We start from the raw sequence: 16,067 nt of genomic DNA on the forward strand, positions 1-16,067 counted from the left end.
TTCTACTGTTCTTTTCCTTCTAACATTATGATTTTGTTAGTGGAAGCCTTTCTTTCACTTATTACTGACTCATTTTTAACGTGCACAAATCGGTTTTACACTGATTTGTTTTGCAAGAATCTTTATAATAAGGACACAATTGTGGGATACATAATAATAGATTTATTCTATAGTTTCAGCTGGAGACATGGAGTTTATGATGTCAAAATTGAGGCCATTTTTTCCATCGAAAACAAGAAGACAAAACCCTTACAGTGATGATGACTTAGAAAAGGCGCTTCTTGGGGTTTTGCTTGGAACTTATAATCCGACAAGGGCGTCAAAGTTGTTCCGGATACCTAGGCAGACTATTGTCGACATTATATCTCGATGGAGTAGATTTTCTGTTTCATCTTTTCCAAAAGATCTCCCAAAATAGCGAATGCTTACTCCTTTGATCGATGGAATTCGTTTATTTAAATCGACATTTAGTGAAATGCTGGATGGATTATAGTATATATAATATATAACTACTAATTGACTAAAAACTGAAACAAATTTTGTTGTTGGTATTATTCTGAATCCCGTGTTATTATTACATGATTTGTTGAAGGGTATTAAGCAGTTGCTGCATCAGAGGTTTGAGTTGTGGTCTTTTTAGATTATCATCAATCTGGGTGATAATGAAGCTGAAAGTGTCAATATACTACATGTGAATGGTCCTGAGATATATGCTTCAAACGAAGAATTCATGGGGTATGAAACAATTAGTCGTAAAATTTGACGCTAGCAACACTCGAATCACCGTACATGACTTTTTTTTATATCGCGCATATATTTTTGAGACATGACCTTTTAACTATTCAGCAAAACAATTATAGGGTAAATATGTTTCAATCTGTTAGTCCAACTGCCTGTCATGGTTTTTTTTGTTACGATAAACAGTTGTGCTTTATTTATGAAACATTTTACATGCCATGTTAAAGGTAACTCGAATAATTCAAGCCCTTTCCGGTCTCCGATTCTCTCCACCCGACGGGCGTTAATGGAGCAATCGTCGATCGGCGGAATTACACGACTGGTGTTATTCGGGATATGTTAAAAGGAATGTTTTCACAAATGCTGTAAAAAGAATGATAGTTAAATGGAGAACATTTCCACTTAAAGGAAGATGTGATTCCTTCCGTTTTTGTACTAATCTAAATTGTTTATTATGCTTCGGTCGTTTTGATCGTGGCTATTGATTCATTTTATGTGTTTATATTTGTTATCGATTTATAAGCTTGTTGGCTTGTAATATACTTGCTTTTATGTTTTTTTTTAGTATTTAAGAGCTTAATGTTACAAAAATTAATATATAGAAACGTTTTATTAAATGATGAGAAAACTGAACTTGTTTATTTTTACCGTGCAGACAAGATACTGTAACAATTTTAGGCGTAACTATAAAGATAAAAATAAACCCAAACTCATCTACAACATGTACAAATAAAATAATTGAATTAAAGTAACAGATTGTAATCAATAAAGATACATCAACTCGCAAAATTCCAAGAGATCAACAAATACAATTAAGTAGCAGTCTTTGTAAGAATCATGCAAAATCTGAAAAATGTGATACACCCCAAAAAAGGCTACATATTTTTATTTTTGTAATTAAGTTGTTTTATGGGTCTATACTATGAAATGTGTAATTATTCATTTAAATCTGCCTGCTCTTAGGAGATAATCAACATTGAAAATCCAGTAGATTCTATTGTATTTTAGCGTCATTTGCAGAGTTATCTCCCTTAATTTTGAAATCTACAATGCATTCTATATAATTTTTATCTCCTAGGAGCACAGGTTATATGAAAAACCACAAGTTAATTTCTGTTTACTATGAAATTTCAAACAAAATATCAAAATAAAAATATGCAGGCTTTTCACCCATAAATCACATTTTGCATGATCCTTAGCTGGAGTGCTACTTAATAGTTAAATTTGTTTCTTTGTTTGTTGGGGTTTAACGTCCGAGCAGCAATATTTCAGCTATATTCAGACAATGAACATGAAATGGATGATAAAATGAACATGAAATGAACAAAAAAAGGATGGGTCACAAGGATAATAGGGTCGACGAATTTTGATTGCCACTGGAAAAAGGGGATGGGTAAGGTCGGGCAATTTAGCCTCCTGTGGCGGAGCGCAAAGGTTCCTACTCCTATCGAATACCACAGCAGGGTTCTTTAACGTGCGAGGAACGTGGCATCTTTCCCAACACGGTGCACCACTATGGTTTGCGGTCAGGTTTTCCGTATTGTAGCCTGACAATCCCAGCATGTAACACGCCAGGGGTACCCCATTCCACCACCTGGGGCACACATCCCAGTTGCTCTGTGGGCAGAGCGCCTAGCCCCCGGCTAGGTTTCTGAGCACTATTTAGTCGCCTTTTACGACAAGCTTAGCGCTGCTGCAGGCCTATTCTTTTAACACCCGGACCTGCACGAGGAACTTAATAGTTAAATGTTATTATGATTACAATATGGATGAGTCCTTCTGTTGACATTACCTTTTTAGTTCTTACAGAATAACATAGGAAACAAATTGATCATATTGTCATGGAATTTCAATACATACATAGATACATAGATATAGATTTTTTATAAGTTCTTTTTCGGCTATCAGTACATACTATGTTATATTTCGTTTTAAAGGACTCAAATTGTGTAATATTCGTCGTCTTAACATGCACATTTGTTGGTATTGTTTTAAAAAGGACGGTTATATTGCTTGTTTTGATGTTCGAAAATGCATATTTGTTTTTTTCTGCAGAGTGATATAGATTATAACTTTAATTATTCTGTTTTTCATCTTCACTAAAGCTATAGGAAATTTGTACGGCTTGAAATCGCCAGTCGATAATGCCCCTGGAGGGTTTTAGAGTCGCCAGGTGATGTAATTTTTAGCTGCCCTCCGAGGTTGCTTTAGTAAATGTTTGAATCTATGATAGTTCTTGTATGTGAAGCGTTTTTGGTATATTTGACAAATAATTGATTATTTTTGCCCAACGCTTTTCGCAAATAAACTACTTAGTAACACTTGAGCTTCATTCCTTGTATAACATGGTGGAGATTTGTCTTTCTATTTCGATAGTTTCGGTTTTGAGAGAGAGATTTGAAACGCGCATACAGCATATCGGAATTTGCAATAAAAATGTGATTGGTATTTTATATTTATTTACCCCACAATACGTAAGTTAACGCGTAGAAGGAAGAATAAGTGATAAGAAAGACGTCTGAGGATATATTGTGAGTGTCGGTCACGTTACTACAATATTTTTGTGTGGCAAAGACCTTCGAGAATTATAATTGTTTTATTACATTGTTATTGATGAAAACTTACTTACATTGAAGGTTCTGCTCAAGTCAAAATCTAGGACATTGCTGGACAAATTATATAATAAATTCCTGAAAGCTAAATGCTTCTTAATACAGTAATCTACACATTGGTCAATTGTTAATAAAAATATATTTTGCAAACAACCTGAGTGTATACATACTTTTTAAAATTAAATATAAAGCTTTATCAGGGCATATTTTTTGTTTGGAGATGCACATATATATGATATTCTGTAAACTACATATCTAGGCAACCGGTTACTGATTATTAAACAATAATTGAGTTTAATGAATAGTTTTTTTTTTATATTTTACGGTCATTGATGTTGGTATTTAGCTAGACCACAGCATCAACTATCGTACCTAATCAAAATTTGAAGAAATGAGAATTATCATTCGCAAATAAATGTTCACTTCCCTGCATAGCATATTTAGGACCAGGAATATTTGAATTTCAGTTTTAAAATCTGAATTTTGAACGTTGTAGATTTATTTGAAAATATGTTGTATGCACTTTTGTTGTTTGTAAGATTAAGATATTTAAAATATTTTTCCTAAACTTGACACGTGCTTTTAAGTTTAATATATATATAGCAAAATTTTAAGTATAATATTTATAGCAAAATGAAGCATACTTAAATTGAAAGATGATAACAATTCAACAAAGATTGTCGTAGATGATGACTTTAGTGGAATCTTGACGTGGGGCGAAAGCTACATATTTTGATATTTCTAGCGTTATATCTTTACTTACTTTTCCGAAATGGTTCTATTAGACTTGTATAAATATAGTGAATACTTGAGAATTCTTATGCTAGAATCAAAGTCTCTATCGTAATGGACTTTAAGACGACTACTTTAAAGGGTACATACCGTGATAAGGCAATCATTTCTTCTTTTTAAGGCAAGATTTTCGTCCTGTACTAGACATACTGATTACTTGATACAGGGGTGTGTTCCATATTTTCACTCTCTTGTCTAGTCATATCTAAAACTTCAGAATTGGCGGTTACTACGCCATGCAAGCGACATGGTAGATGGAGTGACGAGTAGATGCCTCGAAGTTAGAACAATGTCAGAATGGGGAAATAGTTTTACTTCTTTGCAGTAGCGCTTCATAAATCAGGCTCAGCATGTCTAACCAGCACAATATAGGGTTTGTTCGATCGCGCCTTTAAATGCATGAAATATCTGTCACTGTTACTAGGCGTATAACTACAATCACCCAATCCTTGCATCTATCCTTTTACTCTTTACATTTCCTTTCAGTTCTCAAATCAAGGAAATTTGAAAAGAAAAGAGGTTATGACCCTTTGCAGTTGGAATATGCTGTTGATGCAGTCATTAGAGGACTGATGAAACCTACTGAGGCAGCAGCATTTTATCGAGTACCAAGGACTACGATAAATCTCAGAGTGAAAAAGAAAACGTCAGGCCAATCAGTGGTTCGCGATTGATGAGATCTAATTTTTGTTAATAATTCCTGATGATCTAAGTATTAAAAAATGTATTTTCAAACTTAAAAATACCTGTTTGTGAAAAATCATTTTACTTTGTAAGAATGAGGCAGTGGATGAAACATGGAAGAAATTCATTACTTCAGATTGATTTGTGATCAAAGCTATTTCTAAGTATTAGGTTAGGCTATTTCATCAGTTGCAGCTTAGGAATTAGGGATGAAAAGGAAAAAAAAATTCTTGGTTTTTAGAGAGGTTGAACTATCAGTAACACTGTTACGATCTATGTGATGTCGAGTCGAATTAAGTTTCACACCACTAATGGAAATTATTGATGGAATAAAGTGTTAAAACCCTTAAAGATGAAGGGAGGATATAGCAAACAGTTTTATTTTGAAGTTTTTTATTTACTTATTTTTTGTGAATTTAAAAAGTTTTTTTTTCTAGTCAGAATCTTACAACATTTTATCTGTTTAATCAAAATTCTTTTGAATAAAAGTTTATAGGTTTCTTTTGTTTCAGAAATAAACGTGTTTCTACTAGTAAAATAAAACCAGGAAAGGAGTTAAGTTGATCGTAACTTATGACACCACACTTTAAGATAGCACTCATAACTTTTTTTCCACTGCAGCTTCAGTATAAATATGTTGTCAGATTGTTTTCAAAATTTACTTGACTCTTTTAAAAGCTAACACAAGAAAGATGCCATTCAGGAAACCAGTATCATTCCAAATCTGCTTTTTGCTTGCCTCTACTTTCTTACGTTGTTGATGTCATTAGTCAGTTTCACATAGCAGGTTGTAGGTATAAAATGTATTATAAGTTATGACGTCACAAATATTTGTTAAATTTTGACGTCATTACTTACGACGAAGTTTACATTTGCGACTTCTTTTTAAATGGAACCTTGGTTTTGTGTAAATATGCTTACAAATGTAAATAGTAATCTTGTTTAATAAAAGGTGTTGAAGGCTTCAGTTCTTTTCATTATTACTTGCCAGATGATTAGTTATCGGGAAACTAAGTCATGGTTTTATGGTTAAGAGACTGTCAGACAATAAACTGTTTTATACGTCATTGATTCAATGTTAGAATCAACTTTTTGGAAATCAGACATTTGTATTAGTCATGCAATCAACTTTTTGAAATGAGACATTTTTATTGGTCATGCATTACTATAACTAGGGGATTTATGTCTCGCCTTAAGGCGTTGGGTTACTAAGTTTTTCTGTTGTCTGAACGAAGTGTGTGTCTGTCTAATAGTTTTTCTGTGCGAAAATGTGAGTAGCCCATCTTGAGAATGATTTGAAATATGTATGATTCGATATTGACAGACAGAAAATATTCACCTATAAATTTGGATGTATATGTGTTTATGATGTAAATATGAAGAACCTAACTTAATTATGAGAGGATTTTTAAATACTTAGTAGCAGACTTACTTTAAGTACATAACCCTGCTTCCATATACTTTAGATCGACAAAGATTTTGTTAAAATGGTTCACTTTCCTGTTTCAGACTATATTACTGTTAATGTTGCTACCCCCAAAAGAAAGAGGAGAACAAAGCGTGATGACTACAATTATGAAAACTTACAGAAAGCTATTGAAACTGTAAAAGCTGGAACAATGACAAGTAGACAGGCTGCAAGCTTTTTCAACGTACCAAGATCTACGGTTTATGTTGCTGCGACTAAGGCGAAATATCAAGGAATCGATTTCAAATTAGAAAGGAAATATGAATGCAATATAGAAAGGGATAATACATGATAACACCTTACCACAATGCATGTAGAGATTATTCTTTGTCCTTCTATGTTCATATACTTGTAAATTGCCTTTGAAACTCCGGAAAAACAAAAACAAAAAAACCTACCGAACAAACAAAAAAAATTGTGATTTTTTAATCTAAAGTATAGGTAACTATTAAGGATTTCCTCCTAAAAAAAACTTATTTTTTTATATTACCTCCACAGTCGAATCGGAAGTGTGTGTGTCATGTAAGAATTTCCTCGTAGTGTTTGCTTAATTTAGTTTTTATTAAATTGCTTGGTGTCAAAATTTTTTTTTTTTGTAATTCAATTCTATATTTCATTGTTGGTTCCCTTGATTACTCTTTTATATCGTTGTACATGAATATGTCATTGAATGTTTGAATAGCTAGAAGCGTATGTGTCTATTGAATAATAATAATAAAAATGACATGAAAATAAGTTCATTCTTTTGACCTGCAATAATGTGCATAGAAAATTATTGTGAATGAGGATTATAGTGAGTGAAGTCCTACATAATCAGCATTTCACTATGTAGTCAAACTTGTCTTACTACGAATCATTTCATATATTATTTATCTAACTTTGCAGTATTACAAATTTTAAAATACATAAAATACCAAGGCTTCGTTCTTTATATTGCACATGCTAGAACTTCTTGATGTTGGATTTGGTCTGCTATTTCGATGCTTTTGGTTTTGAGAACTTTTTGTATACATTTCTTTTATCAAATTCTTCCTTTGCATTTGATTTTAATGCTGCCGATTACAGGTTACTCCGTATACACCGGAGTTGTTTCATTTTAATTGTGTCCTTCTCTTGGTGGTGAATTTTTTTTCGAATTTTAATGTTTCCAGTTCAGTCTTGAAATGTCCTATTTAAGGTGACATGGTAGCTAATAACTTACGGTTTGATCTTCGTGATATAAAGCATATTGACATTTAATCTATATTAAATTGCATTATTATATAGATAGCATTGTTTTATCGAATGTTCCCAGTGGTATAAATTTCGATAATTCACACAATGAGATAAATTCGGTAATTTCACTCTGACTTTCTCCCTTCAAAACTTCACAACTTTGATATCAGTCCGCCAATAACAGAATGCAATAAATTCATGTTGAAAATATCGATAAATTATGAAGAAAATCAATATAATAAATAGGATAGTCTATTGGTTATCGTGAACAACTAAGATGTGATCAAGAACGCTTGAGGATTTAACTCGTGATGATATTTTGGTTATTCACTCTTTCCAATTAATTCCAATTATTTTGTCAAAATCTATTCCACTTGTAAATTTGCATCATGACTCGTGGTAAAAAAGAAAGTAATGGTTGACTTCTCAATTCATGACACTACATCATTTATATAAGATGTCATACTAATATAATTAAACGTAGTTCCTTCAACGGGCTTCCCCCGTTTGTACTTTCAGTAATGCTAATAGTAGTTTTTACGGTCTTTTCTCTCCTTGTGGATCTCTCACAATCCACTCACAGGGATTATTTCAGTAGCTGTAGCTGTTTGTAAACGGCAGAACATTGTTGATGACGAAGCTCACCCTTCGAGATTTCTGACTAAGAACACGGTCAGTATGTCCTATCCTGCGTTGAAGCTCTGGTTTTACTTTGGGAGCCCACGTGGGTTTAGGAGCGCATCCTCACTCTCCCTGTCTTGGAAGTAAACCATCTGTAGAAATTTTCAGTATTTATGCTTGTTTATTATCTAGAATGACAACACCACTTTACATGTACAGTGTTACCTATAACGATTATCATGACCATTTATCTTTAAGAACCTACACAAATAAGTAAAATGGAAGGTTAGGGGTCATACATTCTCCCCAAATAAATCAATATTATCTTAAACAGGTTCCTAAGTTACTTATGGAAAAGTTAAAGTATTCGAATCCTCGAATGCTTTAAAAAGCAGTTTTTCTTGTAATGTGTTTTAACGATTCATCATACCCTATTGTTAAAGTAACGTTTGGACGGTATAAAAAAACCAAAACCTTAGGTATGTAAAGATTTGTAAAAACTTTATTTGTGAAATAAGAAATAAAAACGTGTAACTAATGCACCAGCGTATAACCTAAACCAAAAATTTAAATACTTCATAGATCACCAAATCCTCAATATGGGTGACCCCATCTTCAAGTTAGCTATGAAAGGAAAGACAAAGAAATGAATACAATACACGGTAACACAACCATGACAATTCTTCAAAATAAAAAGTAATATAACGCCACATAAACACATTAGTGGCAACGTCTTCTGAATGTGGACGTGCATGAAATCTGTTGATTAAACATGTTTTGTAAACCTTCACAACTCCTTTAATGTAAGCCGAAACTCACAAACACTCAAGAAAATTCACAAAATAATACATCCGATTCTCTCCACGGAATACCGCAACATTCACAGTATAGACAAAAGGATACATCCACTTAATGAAAGTTCAGAATAACTGAAACCTGGCTCAAAATATACTTAAGAATGACAGTATCATCAAAACTACGAGCATTAAAAATACTTGTTCAATACGATTATAATGGACATGATCTGAAATAGAAACGTCAAAATCTGGTTTAGTGCAATAATAAAAAAATACTTAATTTATATTTAGATATGCATTTATATATTATAAAATATTTCAAGTTCAAGAAATACACAATTATCTGAAATTGTATTCTTTACGAATAATCTATTGTGGGCAGTTGGTAAATCTATCAATTTTATTCGAAACAATGCACTTTATAGACAACACTAGTAATTAAATTCATGTTACATATGTTTTGGAGGGTTGTTAAAGAGTTACAACATGAACTGTGATTCGTAACTGGAGAAACAAATATGTCAGACAAAGGGTCGATCATACAATGACCAGACCAAAACATTTTTTTTCAGTTTTATAGTATATAATCTTGTGCATGTACATTTTAGGTAGCACCCGTCTAATATTTGTGTAACGATTTTAATCTTCAAGGAAGGATCTACCTTTCTTTCTCATTTGTCTTCCGATCATGTGATTCATAGTAATGATATTTTAAACATCGGAAATGCGGAGCGGCGATATGTTTTGGCTCGGCCACTGTTGTTTTTATTTTATCTTTGTTTATGGTTGGATAAGTTAAGATTGTGTAATTATAAACATTGGCTAATGTTTGAGATGCTTGATATAATAGTGAACGAGTTAATAATTAACCCTTTATCGGCGTACGATATTGAAGGAAAAATCAATAAGTATATTTATGTTTCAGGTGCACTTGAACCCACAAGAAGATTTTTCCAATTCAAAAATTACGAACCAGAAGCCTTGGAAACGGCGGTACTTAAGGTTGCTAATCGTGAAATGTCACAACGTCACGCGTCTCGCGTGTATGGTGTACCGCAACCAACAATATCTAAACGGATAAGAATGATGAGGGCGAAGGCCGAATGTCAAAAAATGGAATTGCAGATGGTTGCTGATGCTGAAAAAGAGGCTGTGGGAAGGAGTGAAAATGATAAGTCAGAAACTCGAGGTGGAAATTACGGAGAAAGAGACAAAAATGATTAAAACGAATAACATTATTGAACTGTTAATATATGTATATATGTAAAAAATATATTTTTGTATACACTACTTTGTTGCATTGCTCGGTTCTTAGTTTTTGTCATATATATGTCTCCCGCACGTATTGTTTTTTTGTCTTTCCGTCTGTCTGTCCGACACCCTTTGTGAACAGGACTTCTCAAATACTAATGCACCCAATTTCATTTAACTTTGTAGGTAGTTAGGACATGATATATAGTTGTGCATATAACCATGAATTAATGGTCCGATGAATTTTGTATGAGTTATTTTAAAGATAAATATATCTTTTTGTGTACTGCAAGTTTTGAAGAACCTGTGGATTTCTTAACTGTATATGTTGATGTACTTACTTAAATCGTTGCCCATCAAATTTTAATATGAGTTCATTGCAATGTTTTACATTACTAAGTGGAAGACAAGAACTTACTTTCATGGGAAAATTTTACAGGACGACGAACTAAATTACACGAATTTATTTGGGTTTCAAAAAATAAATAATTTTGTTATTTCTTATTTCTTTAGTGGATTATTTAATATCCCAAAATTTATTTTTCTGGGCAGATATTGTCTTATTTATTTTGCTGTCTTTATTTGAAAAAAAAAACAGTTGCCGCTTTAAATATTTTTCGATAGTATTTTTTTAAAAGCAATGTCTGTAATCTATTTATATGTGATGGAGATGTAAATGCTGTCAATCCATTGTATGATATGTTCAATAATAATACAATTGTTTCAATCCAATTTAGTAAATGCTAGAACTTAGTTGTATGATTTACTTCTGTGGTTGCTCTCTGTAGCCCTTATCACATGAAATTTGTTAGGGGCAGTTTTTGGAAACGTCAGTTTCCTCAACAATCTAACACACAAATCTACATCTATACGGTAGCCGAGGTATGTTCGTAGAGTACGAAAAAGCTATATTGAAAATGACGATGCACGCGTTTTCGTGCAAGTTATTATAATATACCCCAACTCGTACAGGAAATTATCCGACAAAAACCAAATTTGCTTAAAACGTATACCCCTCTTATGTTAAGTCACATTTTGCGTCGAAATGTACCACCCACAATTAAAAATGTGTGAAGAGATTCGGACAGACAAGGTGTTCCAACATATTCATTGAAGTTGGTGGGTTAAAAGCGTTTTGGCTTACGCTTGTAAATGATATAATGGAAGGTTAATCAAGAAAACGAAGGTTTGAGCTGGAATTAAAAGAATGTTATTAAGAGATACGGCAAGACATGGAAAACAGATACACACAACAAAGATCATTAAAAAACAAAACATAAAACGTGCAGTTGCGTTCACATCTAACCTCTTTTGAATTCTTTCAGAATATGTAAGGAAAAATGTTCCATGACAGAAGATAGAACAGAAATCCTGACAGAAATATACTCCTGGACAGTTCTGCGCGACGTCATTTTGAATCGGAAGTCCGATTAAAATATGAACTTTTCAAAATAGAAGATTAGAGCAATAAATCTTGTCTGCGTGACATGAAATAGAAAAAGCATGTCCGATTGAAAATAACTATTTTAGTATAAAATGAACGTTATTCAGAAGCGTAGAATCATAATCTGCCAGGAGCTGTTCTCGGCAGAAACTCTTCAGAATTACGTCAAATAGAATAGTTCCAGACAGAGAGTGTCACGGCCCATGACAGATTATGACAGAGTTTTCCCTAAACCATGACAGAGACTACCATGGTGTGTCATGGGTCTGGACAGTTTCTGTCAGTATAGAATTGTTCTATGACAACAAACCCTGACAGACTCGAAAAAAAGTTAGAAGTGATCGCAACTGCACAAAGAGGCAAAAGTACATTCAAAAAGCAATTCGGACTCACTACCCCGGATTTGACTTTGCATGATTAACTCGACGGGTGTTTCTATAAAAGCAGAGGACAATTACCCAACCTGTGCACCTTGTTTATGCTCCTGGTCGTGTTTTGTGAAAAAACGATTTCAAATCATCTTCTCAAATGTACCAAAGAATATACCTTCAAACTGCTGGATTTTTTTTATTAACAAAAAAGGAAGGAAAACTATGACACGATGAACAAATCGGTTATAATGGAGCAGATGGATACACTGTTACGATTCAGGAATTCATGATGACGACCATAACTTCTGTAGTGATGACTTCAATCTTGCAACAACATAACCCTGTTTCAGAGGCATAATTGTAAGAAGGCTAGTGCAGTTCAACAGGTCTGCGTAGTTTCATGTACAACAACCTCTGGCATAACGTATGAGTTGTGATATGAAAACTCCATATCCCGCAGGTGCTGAAAGGATGTTGCCACAGATGAAAGGAAAGAATGAAAAGTCATCGTGTTTGTCGTATAGTTTGGTTAATAGTTTTCCTTTTCCATCGATCTCTGAGTGTAAAGATATGGGGCTGACTACACAGAGTCTGCAGTGTCTGTAGTATCTTTTATCTCAAGTTTTTGAGGTAGATGCGATGTAAAAAATCCCCTTAACTAGGATTGTTTAACAATAATACGTCATCTCTTTAGCGGAAACTGAGATCAAAGGATCTGGCTAAACGATGTTTGTTCTTTTGGATCAGTTCAGCAAATAGTAAAGGAATAGGTCAGTGAGTAGAGGAACGCAATTTGCTCCATTTGGAATGCCGATCGTTTTTTGAAAACGCGTCCACCACAATGGACAAATATGTCGATAAAAATTCCAGCAGTTTGAAAACATCTTCTTTGGTATGTTTGAAAGATGATTTGGAATCGTTTTTAACAAAGTATGAGGAATCTCTACCTGGTACTATGTATCTGTATGTATGTGTACTGTCTTTTCTGGAATAACAACGATGTATGTTTTTGAATCTGGAATTTAACTGAGTATGAGGAATAGAAGGGTTGAAAAATCATAGGTCTTGATGCTACGATGGTTACATCTCCCGTCATGACGTGACCGAGGGTGGTTTAGACTTTAAATCCTCAATCTCGAAGTCCTGTAGTACCGTTTTATAATCGAAAATTTTGGATGCAATGGGCGAAGTGTAGGAATGTGAAATAATCGAAATTGATATGTCTTTGAAATACGGCGGAATTTTGTTCGTGACGTTTTTATGATGGAGGATGTTATCCAAATTAATTGCATCAATACCTTTGTTAACAAGGGGTAGTGGAAGAAATAAACGTTTTTCTTCATCTTGACCTTTAACACAAACTGGTTGAAAGAGTCTGTGGAATGATGACCACAATATGTATAATGATTAGGTAGGCTCAGAAACTGTAGTGTCGAGGGGCTTGATTTGTAAAGAGAGTGTAGTAAAGTGCGAGGTAAAGAGAAGTCTAGAGTTTAGTTCAAATTTGGTGCAGTCGAAGAGGTATTAGTATGAAAGGAAGAAGGCCCTCTGTGGAGACATCGTGCATCTTAAGTGATGTATAGTGGTTATGGCCATATCTCCTTAATCCTCCTTGGATTTTTGTCGAATAAATTCATCACATTTACTTTATGGTTATATTGACTTCGAATGTTTCCTTTACTTTTGATGTTGTCATTGTTGAACCTGTAATGTATTGCAGTACCTAATCTGTGTATCCGGTATCCTTCTCTGTCCCTATGATAGCTTTTACTTAGGACGGGACTGTTCGTTGGGTAGTATACTTTTTTCTAGAATACGAACTTTTATGGAGAGGATTGATTCTAATCCGTAGATAAATTTTGTCAATTTGCAACGCAAGTCATTATGACTTCCTGTGTGAAAGGTTTTATTTTTAAGGGTTCTATTGAAGACAGAGTCGGTTATAAGAATGTTGCATGTTTTTGAATTTTTAATTCCATATTTTGATATTGTGCAATGTGATTCGTCATCGTTGTAGTCAAATGTACAATTTTAAGTGATGGAACGTGGTTTGAATGGTATGTAATTGTTAGAATTTTTTACTGGAACAGATCGTGCGATTGGGTGCACTTTGTTGGTATTATCGGGACACTATCCATACCAGACGTGCGCGTGCTAAGATTCCCATCTGGGGATACCACAGCCTTACAAGAGAACAATATGTCCGGTCTGTTGTCAGGTTGGAAATTAGTAATATATGTTTTTGTCAAAGTAGTTTTACATTCCATTGAATTGTTGTTTATTTTTACTTTTACGGATCTTCTTCATTATTCTTGTTTAAATCTAAGGGTCAATTATATGAAGTCGTCTGCCCGGCACCATGCGGAATTTAAAATGGTATATTTTAAATATTCCTATAATTGATGTGCTATTGTCGGACTCTCTGTACTTTTATAGTCTGTGCATTGAAGAATTGCGTGCATGTTCAGTCTCTAGACGGATCATCTGATGTTTGGTATTCAATTTAACAGTGATTAACAAAAACAGAACTTAAACTCATTTTTTTTCTTTATAAAGTAAGTTAATACATGTATAATACGAAGACCATCCTTTGCTGTATCTGATCTGTGTAAGTTTGAGTAAATAACAGACTAATACTAAATGACTGGGTTGATTTATTATAAACTACGGGGGCATCTAACTGTATACGTCATTTTCGAAATACGCAACTTCCGGCAGAAAAGTTTTGAGCAATTCATGTTCCAGAGGATCTACAAAAATATATTTTTAGCTTTTTGGCTTTTACCTTCGTCGCCAATGGTGAAAGCAGTTCTAGTAACCGCTCGACTATACCCGTCCGTCTGTCACCTTTTAGCATGTTTGATTTAGCCATTTTTTGCTACTTTCTGTTTTTGACGGTACATACTTCGTATAATCTGTAAATCAATAGTATCAAATTAATATCACTCAAACTTTGAATACTGGGTCACACTATGTTGTGGATGGTACTTACTTTGTGCAATCTGTAACTAAAAAAGTATTCAACATCTTTATTCAAATGTTTCACAGTGTTTATATACATATATAACATATACATATATTACAAATGTACATCTCCTATCATGGACAAAGGAGAAAGTTTGGCCTTATAATTTGGGCATTTTTTAACATTTGATTAAAGCTGATTTTTTAGGTAGTAGTAGTATAGTAAAATGCATATATTTATGTAACTTACAAGAATTTATATAACTTTACACGTTTCTACAATTTTTAAGATGGTTTTATGTGGAACGGAAGTGGCCACACATCTGTTGACTCAAGGTATTTTTACACAAGTTGTAACTGATAATTATACACAAAATATATGAAGCACGAGAGTCAACACGCATGAGACCGCTGTTACAAGAGTAAAAAAACTGCACAGAATTAGGTTTTTCCCACCGTTTTAACACATTTTCCCAATCTCAGCCAAGTTTGAAGGGTATTTATATGTTGTCATAAACCAATCAAATCAACTATAAAACACATTTAAGAGCTGGAGAAACAACATAAAATTTTCTCCATGTACACTTTTTTAGGCAAGTTCTTGCCCTTACCGAACCAACTTCTTTGACAAATATTTAATATGATTTTTTTTTACCTGTTGAACTTAAAGCAGTATACATGTAATGTACACTCATCAGTATATACTTAATCAAACACATATTATTCTGATGTGTTTATGTGCTGACAAACATTATGACAACACATGCTGACAAACATGACAACAGCACATCTCCAAAAATGTTAACAGTCTTGTTAGAATTGTTGGTTCTTAAAAAGTTCTCCAAGATCTTTGTTCACAGAAACCTGTTTTATATATAGTTTATATATTGCGTCAGTTATGCATACAGCAGTGGTCGGCTTACCAATTTCAGCTTGTTGTCTATAAGCATTCATTGATAAATTTGTCTCCCGCTGGAAAAGCTCTACAAAAGCCTCCGTGAAGTTGTACGATAAGGCATGGTTGCCACTGAAGGACGAAAATTAGATTTTTTGCCTGTTTTTGGCTCCTCGTGATCAATAATAGATGGCTGTACAAGTGGCAGGTTGAAG

The 16,067-nt window shown here is 33.6% G+C and overlaps 1 protein-coding gene across 9 annotated transcripts in view; it reads left to right on the top strand.

Moving 5' to 3' along the window:
- The window catches only part of LOC148609947 (uncharacterized), a 65,084-nt gene that overhangs the window by 38,064 nt on the left and 10,953 nt on the right, over positions 1-16,067 (top strand). The window contains exons 5-6 of one of the 9 annotated variants that reach the window (XM_088541598.1): positions 4,629-4,804; positions 6,336-6,581. The exons of 4 other annotated variants lie outside the window; for them this stretch is intronic. In XM_088541598.1, coding sequence (XP_088397724.1) covers positions 4,629-4,804; positions 6,336-6,434 — 275 coding nt within the window. In that variant the 3' untranslated portion in view covers positions 6,435-6,581. Of the gene's footprint in view, positions 1-173; positions 4,805-6,335; positions 7,213-9,852; positions 10,932-16,067 lie in introns of those variants that run through there. 4 more of the 9 variants (XR_015914623.1, XM_088541597.1, XM_088541599.1 and 1 more) reach the window with 4 other exon arrangements.

Source organism: Perna viridis, chromosome 8, assembly GCF_037379345.1.
Source record: "Perna viridis isolate PV_CMFRI_1.1 ecotype Kerala chromosome 8, ASM3737934v1, whole genome shotgun sequence".
Lineage (NCBI taxonomy): Eukaryota > Metazoa > Mollusca > Bivalvia > Mytilida > Mytilidae > Perna > Perna viridis.